The following is a 16636-nucleotide window of genomic DNA, read 5'->3' as shown; positions in this document are numbered from 1 at the left end:
TTTCAGACCAGAGCTCTGTCTTGTCCTGCTAAGCCAGTTTAGGCTAAAAACCTGCTGAGTCATCAGAGTATACCATGAGTGCAAAAAAAAGCCTATAAAACACAACCTTGAATTTCTTTTTAACAAAGTCAACAAACAAGATATAACATGTGAAGTTGTAGGCTTATTAGGAGTTTGTTTTCTTCTGAGTTAATTAGGCATTGTTAGCTGTAAGCAAGCTAACTGTCTCCTGGCTTTAGCTTAATATGTAAGCTATCAGAACAGGGTGATGGGCATTGTCTGCAAAGGAGAAGTCTGATATATTGAGAAAAAAGCATGTTCACCCTCTTACCCAGAGTCAGATAAGGAGCTGACTAGCCTCCCAATTTTAGTTTCTGTCCAGAACAGAGGTAGAATGTGTTAGCTTAGCACACACAACAGACTGGGAACAGGGGCCCATTACTAATGTTATGTTGTACACCTTCCATCCATTAACTTAAAATCTGTCTGATTAATTACAAATAATTTGTTATTTAAATGTTTCTTGATCAACAACCTGAAGAAAGGGACTGCTTGTAACATCAAAAGTCCTGCTCAGTCTTATCTTGCTAAGCTAAATGAAACCCACTGACCCATTCTAGTTTAGCCTGCTTTGCTAAGTGTTGCTAGCTTTTAGCAAACCAATTGTCTCTTAGCTTTAGCTTAATTTTTAGTTTACGTCTATCAATCTTCTCATTTATCTTGGCTTGAAAACAAAACAGTATATCTCCCAAAAAGGACTATCACAATGTCAAACTGAGGGATCAATAATAATAATAATAATAATAATAATAATAATAATAATAATAATAATAATAATTATTATTATTATTATTATTATTATTATTATTATTATTTTATTATTATTATTATTATTATTATTATTTTAATTAATAAAATGCCTTGAAAGCATTTCACATTTGTGGACGTTAATGTTCTCAACTGAAACCCAGGCAAATACATTTTATTTGGGGTTATCAACTCTGCTAAGAAGCATCCAGGTACAGGTAAATTTAAACTTGAAAATACAACAATAATTAAACATAAATGATGACTATGATGATTTAACTAGGCTAATGAATAAAATGCAGAAAAAAAATGATTTTAATTGCATGTCAGATTTTCCAATGTGGAACATCCAAGAGTCCTTTTTAATGAAAACTTGGGCCAAATCACTTTTATACAATATTATACAAAAATATCAGGGGTCATGGCTATGAGAATACAAGGACTGGCAAATTATGTCAGGAAATAAACATACTGATTGAGACCTAACTAACATAATAGAGTTAGACTGGGAGAGATGACATGTATCCTCTATTCTCTCTTATAATCTTCCTCCAGTTTGAGCTTCTCTGTGTTGTTACTGACGAAAGCTGCATCATTGCTCACTTGCACCTTGTCAAAAAAGTTGAAATCTGCCACATAGCGTCCACCTGTAGTGCTGAACAGCACCGGCTTGAACTCGTAGCCCCACAGGATCTCCTGGGGAACGTAGGAGGTGCGACTCTGGCATGTGGCAGCCGTCGACTCCATGGTGGCGTTGAGGGTGATCAGCAGCTCGAAGTCACGAGTGCGCAGGTTTTCTGCGTTAAGTCCTGCCAGTGGGCTGTGCTCGTCCAGAACATGGTAGAAGGTGAGCGGGAGGATGAGGAAGGGGCACTCGCCACTGGAGTCCATGTTGAACTCCACAGAGCTCTGGTGGATTTGTGTCTTCTCACCCTCCTCTGTCACGTTGGAGTGGAGGAGCTTTCCTGTGAGCTGGCACTGGATTAGAAGACTCTTCCTCATGTTAGCCACTCTCACCATCAAACACAGCTTGCCTTGGCGGCGGCAAATCACAGCCGACTGGCTGAACTTGATAGTCTCTGCTCGCTTCTTGGGTCGAGCCAGTTTAGCGAGAAAGGCGCCGGTGACAAAGATCTCAGCCAGGCCCGTGATGACGAGCTGAGCCACTAGAGTGAAGATAGCCAGAGGACATTCCTCTGAGATATAACGGAAACCGTAGCCAATGGTGGTTTGTGATTCCAGAGAGAATAGGAAGGCTCCGGTGAGCGTCCCCACGTTCATCACACATGGTGTGTGGTTAGAACTCAAACCAGCTTCAAAGTCACCGTTGCCCATGCCGATGAAGTAAAAGATGACCCCGAAGATGAACCAAGTCATGACAAAGGTGGAGGCAAACAGAGTGAGTTTGTAGCGCCATTTCATGTCCACCACAGTGGTCCAAATGTCGTGCAGGTACAGCTTGACCATGCCCTCCACGTTGTCAATCCGCACATTGTTGTGTCCATCCTTAGACACGATTCTTCGCTGGACCTCAGCCTTCCTGGTGGCCATGATGCTCGGGATCAGTTAAAACTGATGGTGACTTCTCAGGTTTCAGTACAGCAATGCCAGTGGAAGGACTGAGAAAAGAACAAAAAATATATGATTAATATCTCACCATTAAGCATTCCCAATACTATTTTTGCCTCCTAAGATATAATTTGAAGTCTTGTCCAATTAACTAAACAAAAAAGCACTTTTTTTTACTATCCACATACAGGCTGTGTCCCATTTCAGGGGCTGCATCCTTTGAAGGACACATTCGAAGGCCAATTACATCACCACGCTGCATGAACGCTGTTGCAATACGAAGGCTCCGTCAAATGAAGCCTTCTTTTCTCTCTTTTTGAAGCATACACCACTACTGTCCTTCGTGGCCTCACATATCCCAAGATTCTTTGTGCGCCGCTCAGTCCCGAAAAAAAAAAACAAACAAAAAAACGATAGCTAGCTATTTTCCATAATATTCATTTGCTTTTTCCATAGCAGGCCTTTCTTGCCTCCTGGATGCCCAGTTCTTTCAACTAATTCAAACATATTAAACTTCTAAAATTAATTCAACACAGTGTAAATGTTTAATTTTTGCTGTGCAGTAATGCAGTTTGTTGAGAAAAATCTGTGTGACAATGCCACAGTAAGAACAAATTAAGTAGTAGTGAGCTTGCAGTGATGAGGAAAGGAGACGTTCCAAAAGGGAAGAAAATTACAAAAAAACAGATACTGATGTTGACTGTGATTGATCGGTAACCTGAGCAAGTTTCAAGTCTCCAAAGGTTGTTTGTTACACCGTAAAAATAAATTGAACACCGATGGCTGCCTGGAAGGTAGAACATGCTAAATACCAGCACTGGAATAAGTACACTACAAACAACAATACTACTATTGGTGGCTTTCATTTTCACCATATTAACTTTGTAACTATCTTCACTTTTCAACCATGACTTTTGGGTAGGTTTTTTTCTTTTCTTTTTTTTCTTTTTTTGCAAAACTGCTTTTCCTTTGGTGAAAGTAAACAAGTATTAACAATTGAATGTATACAGATTTTGCATTGATCACTCTGAAAAATAGATCACCTATCATCAGAAAAGAAAAACAAAGCTGTTCTTGTGTCATGTCAAACATAAAAACTAAAATTTTATTTCAACAGCTGTTAAGTGTAAGAGTATTAAGTTAAGTTAAGTGCTATATCGTAGGGAACTGGACTTGTCTCAGTTTCTTAAAGAGGTTTCACCTCTCATCCAAGAGGTTTCTACAAGTTCTAACAAACTGGAGCGGAGTTTGCAGGCTTTTAAAACTCTGCAGAGTAATAAGTAAAACATCTTTAATGTACAAATTAAATAAAGATAAAGATTTAAGATTACTTTCATGAGGCTAAAACTTGCACAAATTTTGGTAGGGTCCTTTAAAGCTGATCAAGATTTGACTCTGAAGGCGACAAAAGTCACAGCAGATGATTCGATTCAACACAATTAAATGAGATTTCGTTAATTTTAAAAAACCAAACGCGTCATAAACCATACAGCGTCTACATACCAAACTGCTGTTTCCTGTCTAGGTTTAAACAGAGTTGAAAGTTAACCTCGTAGTAAACCATTACAGGAGCCCAAGGACTGTAACTTTAAATAATCATTGATTACTTGATAAATCTGACAATGTGTATTATACTCACATCCCACTGCGCTGCCGTGTTGAATAGTCTCAGGTGTTTGCCGTCACTTGTCTCAGGGTCACACACAACCTGTAAGATGAAGCTGCCAGAGAACATCTAGTTCAGTGTCTTCTTTCTCCTATTGTCCCGGGCTGTGAGCACTGAACTTTGGCACAGTCGTATTCAGGCTGGAACAGAAATGAGACTGAGCTGTAAACTCCGATCTGCATGTGGGTTGGCTGTTATTCCTCCGCCTCCCCTACCTGTCCACAGGTGAGAGACTGAACACCTTGGGTTTGTTTTGCTTCTTTTATGGCTGGTGTTGTTCTACACACACACACACACACACACCCAGATTTACTGCTTCCAGTACCTGACTGTTCTCTGAAGGGCATTATGACTTGTTGGGACACTCTTAGTGTCAATACAAATAAAAAAAATAAAAAAGTCAAATTCTCAAATTCAGGAGTTCTAGAAACGTCTCTGTGTGACAGTGTAGCAGTATGAGCAGACAGACAGCTATACATTCATTTAAAGAGTAAGTTTATTCAAAATTGTTTAGATGGAAAGTCGAGTCCACAGTTTCGTCGACCACAAAACTTTTCTGGAGCCTCACAGCAAAACAACAATAATCTCCTGAACACGTTAAGTGGCTTTTAAAACGTGACAAAACAAAACAGTGTGAAACTGCTCCACACAGCTGAGACACCAAATTGAGTTAATGAGGTCAAGCTCGTGCACCCACTTCAGACCGGGTGCCTGCTCACATTTTTAGCTTATCAACTACTTTGAAAATTTCAGTTTATAAATTGTGTAAATAATGTATTCTCAATCAATTTTGGTGTCTCAAGGAGTTACAGAGTTGGATTGTGCTTGAACATGATGTATAGAGCCAATTTATGTTTCTTTTTCATTTAAGTACTGAATTTAGTTAGTTTAGTTCAGACACCGGCAGACATTGTAATGTCAGTTGAAGTGAAAAAGGAGCTGAAGAGATCTGCTGAACTGCAGTCTTGAAAAGAGTAAATGCACGTAAAAACTCAAAGGGTGTCATTTGAAGTGTCACTTTCTGTCAGTTTCTTTTTTCCCCAAAAAGGACATGTAGCAAAAATGAATATAAAAATCTTTCTTTCAAAAAAAAAAACAAAAACACACACACACACAAATTAAAAGTATTCATCATCTGAATTGTGAATAAAAAAAAAATCCAACTTTAAGATGTAGTGAAAGAGTTGAAGTGTTGACTGAAGTGCAAGGTCAGATGAGGGGTGAGAGCTGAAAGGCTTTCGGTGGCCTGTGGGTTCAAAACGCAACATTTCACAAAAGACGACAACGTTTCAGAAAGCACAAAAACGTTTTCCCGTGTGTCTGTAACTGTTACTGAAGCTGAACCGTCAAAGTCCCACAGTGACCAACTTTTAACTACTACAAATGACGCTGAAGGTTTCTTTAAATCTTGACCGGCAGTTGCTTAACGTTTATGACAGAGAACAACACTCTTTGGCTTTGTTATTAACCTAATTGTTATTACCCACATTCCTGAAGCTCGTGTCAGGGTGTAATACTAAAGTATGAACTCACTTATGTCCTTATTCCTTGCTGTAGTTTTCCAGTAGTAAAGTTATCTCCACTTCACAAATGAAAAATGAAGCACTAGAAGCAACACATGAAGGCGAGTTATACCAAAATGGATGCAAGAGCTGCCATTACCTCCTGGGAACTATGAAGAGAATAACAGATCGTCTTTTACGTTCTGGTAATTGTAATTAGGGTTCAGTTTATAGAATGTATTAATGATGCAGGCTGAACTAGTTAATATGGTGGTTATTCATGTTAGAGATGGCAATAGCCTTGTCGTTTTTCTGTCTGTATCGTATATATTTCATGTTCATTTGAACATTTTTGTAACAGTGATATCTACTTGCCATTGTTTTTTTTTTTTGTTGGTTGCAAGAATATATACTCTGTTAACAAATTTCCTTTTTATAGGCACTGCCGACAATCATTCTGCCTCTCAGCTCTCCATATACAGAAAGAAAGGTGTGAAAAATACTGGATGGAATTGGAAATAAATACTGATTCAAGTTTTTGGGGACTTTTTTGACTCCTGTGTAATCAAGCATACATACATATCTGTCTTAGCTGATCTTGTTCAAGCCCTTTATGTTTTTGGTCAACAATTTCATCAGGTCAAATGCTAAAAACGTAATAATTACAAGACAGATGACAGCAGCCCACCAGCAGGAGTGTGTAAACTTATATTATTACTTGTCAGCAGTTTGTGTTTAAAGAGGTGCTCCGGACACGTCCAAACTACTCACCCAACTGTATAAAGTCTTCTGGGGCTCTGGAGGGACATCATGCCAAATTAATTCAGGCCATTAGATTAATTTGGATTCTGATTTAAATCTTACATTCTGCATGAAGTCAGTATAATAAAGGCAGCACTGACGTTGTATGAAAACACTGTTGAGTCCTATTTTTGCAGCAGCAAAACTGTAAACACAGCTCCGTAATTTGATGTAATATCGGGCTTAGAGTTCAATAAGGGCCAGCTATTCAGTGGTTTAATTCTGGTAGGTGTTTCATAAGGATTAATTTGTATCCACCAATGGATGTTAAGGTGGTTTAACAGAGATAAAGGCGTCTAGCCCCCTCTAGTGGACAAACAGTGGAATGCATGTTACTTAAAAAACCTACCTGGAGGATTTTCTGTTCTGTGTTGCCCTTAATCCTTGAATGTTTCCTCAAATATAAATAACTTTTTGCAGTTTCTTCACTTCAACATTCAACATGTTGCTTTAAAGTTGCCTTCATTTTAACTGTTTGATTTTCTAGTTTTTAAAAAAAAAAAAAAGTTTTTATGTATTTTCTTATGATTTTCTTTCACACAAATAAAGTTGCCTTGTCAATAACATCTGACACATAATGCCAGTTTTTTTATTTACAGAAAAAACATGAACATCCTCCTCTTACGCTCCCAGTCTATGAGGCAAGTTTATCTCAGTAGTAATCAGGTTTAGAAAACAGGTAACACTTGACTGCAAGTCCCCAATGCATTACTGAGCAGCAACTAAACATTGAATCAAAGGCTTATAACACTTTGTTATGTGTAGTTGTATGCAGATGTTTATTTATAGATGTATTTTAAACTTTTTTTTAAAAAACATAATTGTTTCATTATCACCACTCACGGGTGCGTACAGGCATTAACATCATTATAGTGCGTAATAGACCATTTATTAAATGTTTCTATATGCTTATAAAGGCTTAATAGGAGGAAAGTAATTTGCTGCTAAATAAACATCAGTTCAGCCTTGTTATTATGATCAGGACACATTTTCAGACAGTCTCTCTGGGAAGACGTCCACAGTGTTTTACTTGTTTGTTCCAATAAAAAGTGACAGAAATAGTCGGAGTTTACATCCTACTTGTTTCGCTCGCCTCCGCACAGCTGGCCAATCACGGCTTGAAGAGTGTGAATGTCGTTTTTTTGGTTTTGGGTAAAGACCAAAAAGTTTAAGAAACTGTCTGATACCGCGACGCTTCAATCCGTCATCAGACAGGTGTAGGGAGAGTGGGGTTTGCGAAGCTGTTCGACCACCTGAGAAGCACTCATAATGAAGCATACTGCCCTGTTTCCGCCTGACAGTCTGCGATACCCCCAAAAATGTCAGAACAACTGCATTACTGATTATTTTAAGAGCTAAAAATGGAGAGTTCAAAGTTTGGATGGCACTACAGAGAGAACTTTTCCTCTTTGGAGCCTGAAAGTGTCCCAACATTTATTCAAATTGTGCTTTAAAGCAAAAATCTAAATCAAGAGGATTCAATCTATGGGCTACGAATATCAACAGCACATTTCTTGGAAACCCAACACCCTTGTCCTCCAAAGTGTTTGTCATGGCCAGATTTTGACCTGCGGGAGATGTAAATAAATAAAACTGGCTCCAGGAAGGTGAAGTTCTTCACAAAGTTCACTGTGGTGGAGGGTTAGCAGTGGTGGCCTTCAGGATGCCTCGCAGCACCTTGTAGTTGTTGAGCGGTTGGTTCTCTTTGGGGGGGTAACAGGGTCCGCGTTCTGTTGAGTAGGAATAAGGGAAGCGCAACACCCAGAGACTGTCAGGCGACAACACTATATCAGTCTGCTCCGGATGGAAAACTGGGCAGGGAGGAGGACCAGGCTGCACCTGAAAACACGTCAGGAAAAACACAGTATTGTCAGGATTAATGCGACATTTTAATTAAAAAATACTTCTCTATTAAAACTAAATATTTTGTCATCTGACATCTGAATAATTACACAAAGCAAGGAAGTATCACTTAGCTTACTGTCTCCTCAGCAATGAGCTACAACTTGAATCCTGTTAGTTTAGCCTATACATTTGCTTACATGTGGTTAATTATCACCAGTAAAAGTACACCGAATTAGCCTGCAGCACTTTGTGTCGGCACTGTACCAATGTATGTACCGACAGCTAATACCGGATTACTTTGATACTGAAGAAAACATGGATGCTATAATTTCAAGCAAGTTCTGCTATCATAAGGAGACTCTCTTTTCTATGATTTCCAAGTAGTCTTTGAACCTCTTGATTACATAACAGTTATAATGATTATTGGACTTGGAAGAAGCCAAACTTGAGCTGAGAAAGATTTGTTTGCTACAAGGAAAAGACCGAAGTATGTAGCAAAGGCGGTGAAAAATCATTATTTTGAAGAGACGGTCATCTGCAGAGCTAAAATTTGAATAAACGGATGATCAGAAAACTCAAGGACAAACACTTCACTGTATCAGCTTCTACATCTAAAGTTAACACATCCGTCTATTGTGAAGCTATCACAGTATTTGACTGGGTTAGTTAAGATGTATATGAAGAATAAATCCAAAGACTAATTTGTTAGGTAAACTGTAAATCTAGCTAACACCTAAATCTGAAATGTGCCACTTCTTTGTTTTGGTGACAGTAAACAACTGAGCTTCCAAATTGTGCTCGGCTTCCAGAAAATGTGATGATTTCTTTAATGATGGAACTGGCCCACGGCATCTCTGTCTCCGACAAACAAGTGTGTTTAAATCCCCAGACCTGAGCCAAAAGCTTGAGCTGGAGGAGCGTTTCTAATAGATCTGAGTTTGACTAACCAGTGATCTTTGGAAAGTGTCGCACTGAGGAAGTAGCAAGAGCGAAGAAGAGGGACGCAAAATAAATGTTCCCTCATCGTTTTGACAGCTCATTTAAATCCAGGGTTTCTGGCAGGTTCAAGTTAAATCTGGGACATATAAAAATCCTTCTGATATTACTGTAAGATTCTTTTCAATAACCATTAATCTAACAATTATTAGCCTGAAGTGATGTCTACATGTGCTTCTTTTTATCTAAATCTTAAATGACAAAAGAACTAGAAGAAGCTACAGCAGGTATGTAATTGAACATATTTGCTTTAAAATGAATGGAGTATATGATTATCAAAAATAGTTCCAGGCAGTTCATTTTCTTTCCATCAACTAACTGACTAAATCGATTTATCATTGCAACTCTGAATATCAGTTAGAATGCAATTTATGATTTTTCCCCAATTCTATCATCCAAAGTATGACATTTAAAAAAAAAAAAAAATTATTTAATTTAATTCCTTTGACTTGTATTTATCTGTCATGACATTTTGACTCGATATAGATAGAGGTAACAGGTTCTGATTTGTACTCCTGAAGTTCACACCCATCATTTAAAGAAAGGGAAGAAAGTTTCTTCAGGCTTGTGATAAAAATTGGCATTGATCAATATGGAAAAAAAAATATCATGCTCATATTTTCTGCTGTAATACCCAGCCCGATGAAGAACTGACAGGTGTTGTGAACTGTTTACCTGTGGGTTGAGGGTCACCTCCAGCGGGGCGTCAGGCACCACAATATAAAGGCGAGCCAACTGGGCGAAGTGAGGCTTCAGGCCGCGGCCCTGTGAAGGTGAGGGGATGTACAGTGGCATGTCGGTGTTTAGCACCCTGGTGGCAGGATCTTTGGCACCCCCTGGCCCTAAAACCTTCACTATTTTATCAGGCCCACAGCTGATGAAGCGCCTCCCCCTGCTGTCTTCATACTCGAAGCCCACAAAGACGCGAGCCATATCATCCCTCCTGCGACTCCTACCGACTCCTCCGGTGCTTCCTCGCTTCCCCACCAGGGTCTTGTTGGGTGCTGGCCACGAGGAGGTGCCTCCGTCCAAAGGCTCTGTCAGTCCTGCGTCCTCCTCTGACCGTGAGCGAATCACCAAGTCCCATGGCAACAGGAAGGAAGAGCCGGGGAGGAAGCCTGGCTGTTCCAGACCGGTGTGGCAGTTGTATGACTTGGCTGGTCCCAGTTTGACCAGCGACCAGCTGGAGAACTTGGGCAGCAGACCTTTTGGGCAGCCAGAGTGCATCATACCTGGGAGATATTCCACAGTGGAGGGCTGGCGGTCGACAAGGCTCGGCCTCTTTTGCTGAACTTGGGTTTCAGTTCCGTCTCCGTCTGCGTAAGGTCCCAGACTGTCTGTGGACTGGCCCAGACTGAGAGCCAGGCTCAGGCTGGTGTCTCCAGGTGTGTGGCTCTGCGCTGTGGTTGACTCCTTCAGCCGCTCTGCTTCACCAGACCCCGAGGCCTCGCACGGGACTCTCTGAGCAGGCTGGTTGCAGGCTGGTGCAGGGTCAGGAGTGCTGGGCTGGAACACTGGGAAGTCGATCCTCTCCAGCTTCCCGCAGCATTTCTCGTCCAGCATCTATTCAGAAAAAGCAACATTACCGAGGAGCAACACAGACGAGGAAAAACTCGTATTTAAGTAAGAGTTGGACAGTGTTTCGGATTTTATTTAAACCAGCTATATTTACGAGTCCTATAATAGCAGTGTATCAAATGAAAACATTCTCTGTAGGTTCCTACACTAAATTATCATCTAAATCTGTTCCCCTCCACCATAAAGAGCTTTACAGTGCATTTCAGCTCATCGCTCAGCTGCCCAGCTCACTACTTCAGTGTTCTGTTACTCTCTCTCTGCTCTCATAGTAGTTTCCAGCTTCAGCAGGCAGCTGTTTTTAGAAAGGTAGCTCTCATAAACCCACTTTACACTTACAGCATATCACCAAACACCAGACACACAAAATAACAACCAGCTGGGGAACATAGTGGAGTATTTAGCAGCTATAGGCCAGATACTTCTCCTCTACCAAGAAGATTATGATTTCACCAATGTCCGTTTGTTTGATCATTGGTTTGGCAGCAAGATTACACAAAAACTGAATGGATTTAGAGGATGGGTCCCAGCGCAGATTTTGTATGGATGCATCGATCTCGATGAAAAAAGTCAGTAACACATAGGTGGCTGGATTCAGCTTGACTGGATTAAAGGGGACTTCTAAGCTAAGTTTCTTCTAAAAAAAAAAAAACCTCTGGAATTGGTAGAGACCAAAAACAACTAAAACAATAATATCGAACTTACATTCATCAGATGAATGATATCGTTGCTTCATAACTGCTAGACGTTTAAATAAGCAACTGTTTTATAAAATAAAGTGTTGGTCGATATGTCAGTGTTCCTGATTTTTTTTTATTTTTTTTTTTACCTTTCCTTGATCTTTATTTGCAGTTTTGTGTGTTTGAGTTTCTGTCACATTTTTGGATCTCTGCTTTTGCTTGTATTGTCTTGTGTTAACAGGGAAAAAGAGACTGAGACACTCTAACTTTTTTGGTTTGTAAGGTCAGAGTGATATCCTTTGTAGCCTACTTGGATTTTAAGGATTTTTGCATAAATTAATAAAGTATACGGTGTGAAATGAATACGCGCTGGCTCTTGAATTCTAGCCTACTTGTTTTGATGTTTGTTTCTTAATGTTTTTACTGGTTTTAAAATGCTATTTTTAATGTTTTTTTATGCAATTTTTAATGTCCTTTAAATGAAATTTTTATGTCTTCTAATGAAATTTGTGTGTGCCTGTAAAGCACTTTGAGTTGCCTTGTGCCTGAATTGTGCTATACAAATAAACTTGCCTTGCCTTGAAAGACAAAGATGGCGCCACCTCCACAAAGATTCCGGACGTGGCACCAAATTTGCCCACAGGCTAGATGATGAGTGTCATCCTAGCACTATCAGAGCTGTGTATGCTGCTATGAAGGAGTGCAGTGTGAATTCTGACCTGATAGAAGTCATAATTAGCAGCCTGGATGTCAAACGGATCCTCACGAGGAGCCTGTTTCCTGCCACAGTTGCAGGAGCTGGTGGAGCGCCCCCTGCTGTTGTGGTTCAGGATGGGTGGGTTGCGGTCCATGTCCGGCTTCTCTCCTACAGAAGTCAATGTCAGATTTAGTGGTTAAATCTTACACATGCATGCGCATAAATACATTAAAGATCTTACTTTCCTAAGTGTTTAAAAGGTTTTATGGCTTCCGCTATTAATCACTGAAATGTTCCTGTTAATATAAACTACATGGAAGACTCCAGTGTGCTATATTATACACCCGGTGCATTACATTCAGCATGTTCCTGTCCTCATTAGCCCTGACGCAGCACAGCAGAGGTAGAGAAAGTAGAGTGTTCACCTGGCTGAGGCAGCAGGTGGAACTTGTGAACACAGTGTTGGTCTGTCAGGCTTCGCTCCTCACACAGCTGGTGGCCGTTGCTCCAGAACTTGTAGCAGTCCTCATGAAGCTGCAGAGCGTAGCGCTGGAAAGCAACACCTCGCGCATGCTGGCTGTACACCCGCAGAGCCTGAGCCAGCTGGTTCTTGTGCACCGTGGTGGTGTAGTTATGGGGCAGGTTGGATTGGTACGCGCTGTGAGCGAGTGGCAGAGCTTTCTGACACCTGTTCTCAGAGAACTTCGTGTCAGCGTCGAGGAAACCCTCCAAAACCTTCAGCTGGCTTTGCACTTTTGTGGCTAGTTCGGCGGTTTCTTCCTCGGTGTTGCTTATAAGGACCTGGTGGAGTCTGGAGGCGACCTGGATCCACTTGGAGTAGGTAGGCAGCTCGAAATGCGAAGGCTGCGGGTTGCGGCCAACGCTGTCGTCAAAGCCTTTCTTGGTCAACACCAGCTCTACGTGCTGCCACAGGAATTCCTTTAAGCTGCAGTCCACCGGCTGACCGCCCATCGACATGCCGCCCGAGTCTCCGCCGAAGCCAGGCTGCCGAGCTGAACGTCTCATCTGCTGGTAGCGCCTCGGGCCTGACACCAATGTGGTGGAGTCTTGTTCACACAAGATGCAGTTGGAGCGCAGCTGACCGAGCAGGGCGCCCACAGGGTCTTCCTCTACTGTCGGTATCACATACACAAACGCCTGATTGGCAGGCACAGTGAACAAGCAGTTGCTGCTCTGGTTGGTCAGGACCCTGCTCTTACGGAAGATGCGATAAATTTGGTCCTCCAGGGCATGTTGTAGCCTCCTCCGGGGAGAGTGCTTCTTGGGCTTGTCAGGGTTTCCTCCAGACTCCGAGCCATTTCCAGAGACCTTTGTGTAAAACAACAACAACAACAAAAAAGTTACATTCACATAAAGCTCTTGGGGTTGTAAAGCTCACTAAACTTCAACAAACATTATGTGAAAATATCTTAAAAGGAACAGTTTGACATTTTGGGAAATATGTTTGTTCACTTTATTGCAGATTGTCTTAAAGCGTTGCTGTAACCGTCATATCTGTCCCATTTGTATTTTTACTTACTTACTAATTCTTGACAAGAAAGCAAATAAGTGCAATTTTAAAAATGTCACACTACAACTCAAATGATGGCAAGAATGACAAGATCACACCACAAGCTGGCTCTAGTATCCAGCCTTTGGGCATAAAGGAGATTAGGTCCCTGTTAACCAACACAACAGGCATCAAACTGATGGACGGAAAATGTCATCTTTACATTACCTCTGTTTTTTTTTAATCATCAGTGCCCTCTTCTCTAGCTAGCTAGCTGAACTAACAGTGTTTCATACAGAGCTGATGGTGGTGACTGATGTCTGCAAATTGACTGTCAAGAAGCACCTATACAGGAATGGCTGTTAGTAATTGTGATTTGAAATAATACTAGTCATGCAAGTGGATCAAGAGCATCTGTCAGTTTTGGACAGCTGGATGCTTGACCACAAGGTTTATAAGCAGCGTGCCTGTCAGTAAAAAAGCACGTTTTCAAACAGCAGACCTTCAGAGAACCGTTCATCTGGAAGACGAAGAGCAGGCGCGGAGGGCAGGGCCGACAGTTCACCTTCCACTCTTTGGACACCGGACAGTCTTTGATGGCTGCCCGGATCAGCGGCAGGACCTTCTGCCGCAGGGCGTCCAGGGCTCTGAAGAGCCGGTCGTAGGACACATCGAAGGTCTGATTCGGGTGGACGAGCAGGAGGACGTGGCACACGGAGAACATGTAGAGCAGGTGGAGGCAGTGCTGTCTGTCCAGGCCTTTCCAGAAGTCGTGGGCGTCCGAGTGGCCGATACCGGCGCTCAGAGACTGGCAGGCCCGCAGCAGCTGCCGGCTGTCGGACACGGAGGAGAGCAGCAGGTACAGCACCCGGCTCTCCTGGTTGTAGAAAGCCTGAATGTGGCTGTCCGCTGTGCCGCCGTCGTCCTCAGGTACGCCGAACAGAGAGAAGATGTGTTTGTCCGCCAGAGTGTTGATGAGAGACTCTTTCGGCGGGCTGGACTGCATGTTGCTTTTACCGAAAATACCGACGACACACAGGCCGTCGTCCCGATGAGCAGCGTCCTCTTCCAGGGCTGCCTGAAGCAGAGACCCCATACTCACAGGGAGCGACATGTTGGCTTCCTTCATGCTGGAACTCGGGGGTATAAAAACATCGACGCACTCGTATCCGGCTATTTTTCCGGGTTCGTATACTAAAATGTCCGAGTGGTACAAACTTGGTGAAACGTTCCTCTGTTGACGGCACGTGTTTTTCGTGTGGAAATAAGTCTATTTATTAAATTAAGTAAAAGAAGCCATTGTACTCAGTAGAAATGCCAAATTACAAGGCTGTGTCCTGCATTTAACACGATCAGTATTATTAACTAAATTTAGCCTGAGTACAAATAGTGACATGATATCATTTTACTGTTCTAGTTGTTCAAGGTGGAGCTAATTTTAAGAAATGTATATACTGCTGGAAAATATTACTCATGAGAATGTATCATGTGTGAGTTCATCACGTTTTGCATTTGAAATCTGAATTTGTGAGGTAGCTTGAAACTACAGCTGTCAAACAAATGTTGTGATAAACAATTTTGATATTCCCCACCTGAATATGTTGAATTAGAAAAGTAAAAGAACCTTAAATTTGTAATTCAGCGAATATTTGAATTTATGATTTTTTGAATGTTGCTTTTCCTCTCTTTATTAGATAAATTCAAACTGTAATTATGATTATTGTGTTCTTATATCATTTTGTATTGACATATTTTGAAATTCATACATAGACTACACATACATCAATAGCCACAGCCAAACATACACATACACACACAGTTTTGCATGACTTTAGAGAATACTATATTATTCCCTGAAGTTTTAACAGAAGTGTAAATTAGACTTAATAAAGTTATAAATAAAGTTACTTGTTTAAATTCAAGCAAAATATATAACACAACAACAAAATGAGAAATAAACCGAGGCATTATCGAAACTACATTGATTTCAGAATATTTTTTTATCACAAAATCTTGGATATACATCTGTCTAATCACAAAAAAACGACGTGAAAGGATTTTTGTGTTTAGCTGTTATCTTTGGTTTGGAAAAAATATTTTCTTGTCTTCTTTTGTCTTTAAGTCCTCTTTCTTTATTTATATTACAGCTTTGACACTTTGGGGTCTCCAAACCCAGGAGCCTGCTTATACAAAGAGTAAAACATACAGTCCTTGAAGTATAAGTCAGTTTAGTTTTTGGGAGCAGAAAACAAAAACAAGGTTAGATAAGATGAACTGAAGGAATTGGGGCATCGTGTCACCTCCAAAAGCTCCACGTTCTTCCTGAAGAAAGCAAAGTACACACACATAATATAGTCACAGCACCTCTTCTCGCCACTTACACCTGACAGACCTTTAATAGAAAGGCAAATTTAGTTAAAGAGCTCATTCAGACATGGTTTATGGTTTATAAAAAGAAATTATTATTAAAATGATAATTTGAGTTTGATATGCTTTTGTGACATATTTTATTAATCTGCTATATTTTCATGATTAATCATTTAATCTAAAATCTATAAACCTAAAGTGACGTCTTCAAAGTGCCTCTTTTGTCCAAATAACAGGCCATATCCTCAAAATTATTCACAGACTGTTAAGTAATCAGTAAATCCTACCATTTAAGAAGCTAGAGCCAGCAATCATCTGGCAATATTACCTGGAAAAGGTCAGAAACAATTGATTGATTATCAAAATACTTGGCAATTAATTTTCTTACCACTCACTAATTGATTCATTGATAAATCATTGCAGCTCGGCATGATTGGCCTCCAAATTAGTTAGTGATATCACAAATACTGCTATAAAAAAGACTTTCAGAGTTGAATTCTGCCATTAGGGCTTCGGCTAAGGATTATTTTCATTACCAATTAATGCATCATTAATTTGTTTTTAACTGAAGCCCTCTTAGGCTGGAAACAGGCTGCTTTTCTAATCTCATGAAAAGATTAC

General features: G+C 40.7%; 2 protein-coding genes across 2 annotated transcripts; both read right to left on the bottom strand.

Annotated features, from left to right (window-relative positions):
- Positions 1-966: 966 nt before the first annotated feature.
- kcnj15 (potassium inwardly rectifying channel subfamily J member 15) lies at positions 967-4171 on the bottom strand. Its single transcript, XM_037120454.1, has 2 exons — positions 4016-4171; positions 967-2426 (listed from the first exon to the last, which is right to left on the bottom strand). The coding sequence occupies exon 2, from the start codon at positions 2356-2358 to the stop codon at positions 1336-1338; it is 1023 nt and encodes a 340-aa protein (XP_036976349.1). The 5' UTR covers positions 2359-2426; positions 4016-4171; the 3' UTR covers positions 967-1335.
- Positions 4172-6899: 2728 nt separating this feature from the next.
- On the bottom strand, positions 6900-15482 carry smg8 (SMG8 nonsense mediated mRNA decay factor). The gene is made up of 5 exons (XM_037120453.1): positions 14151-15482; positions 12564-13467; positions 12161-12306; positions 9862-10749; positions 6900-8184 (listed from the first exon to the last, which is right to left on the bottom strand). The coding sequence occupies exons 1-5, from the start codon at positions 14775-14777 to the stop codon at positions 7972-7974; spliced, it is 2778 nt and encodes a 925-aa protein (XP_036976348.1). The 5' UTR covers positions 14778-15482; the 3' UTR covers positions 6900-7971.
- Positions 15483-16636: the final 1154 nt, after the last annotated feature.

Source organism: Acanthopagrus latus, chromosome 13 (genome assembly GCF_904848185.1).
Source record: "Acanthopagrus latus isolate v.2019 chromosome 13, fAcaLat1.1, whole genome shotgun sequence".
Lineage (NCBI taxonomy): Eukaryota > Metazoa > Chordata > Actinopteri > Spariformes > Sparidae > Acanthopagrus > Acanthopagrus latus.
The sequence above is the reverse complement of the archived record's forward strand: the minus strand, read 5'-3'. Positions and strand labels throughout refer to the sequence as shown.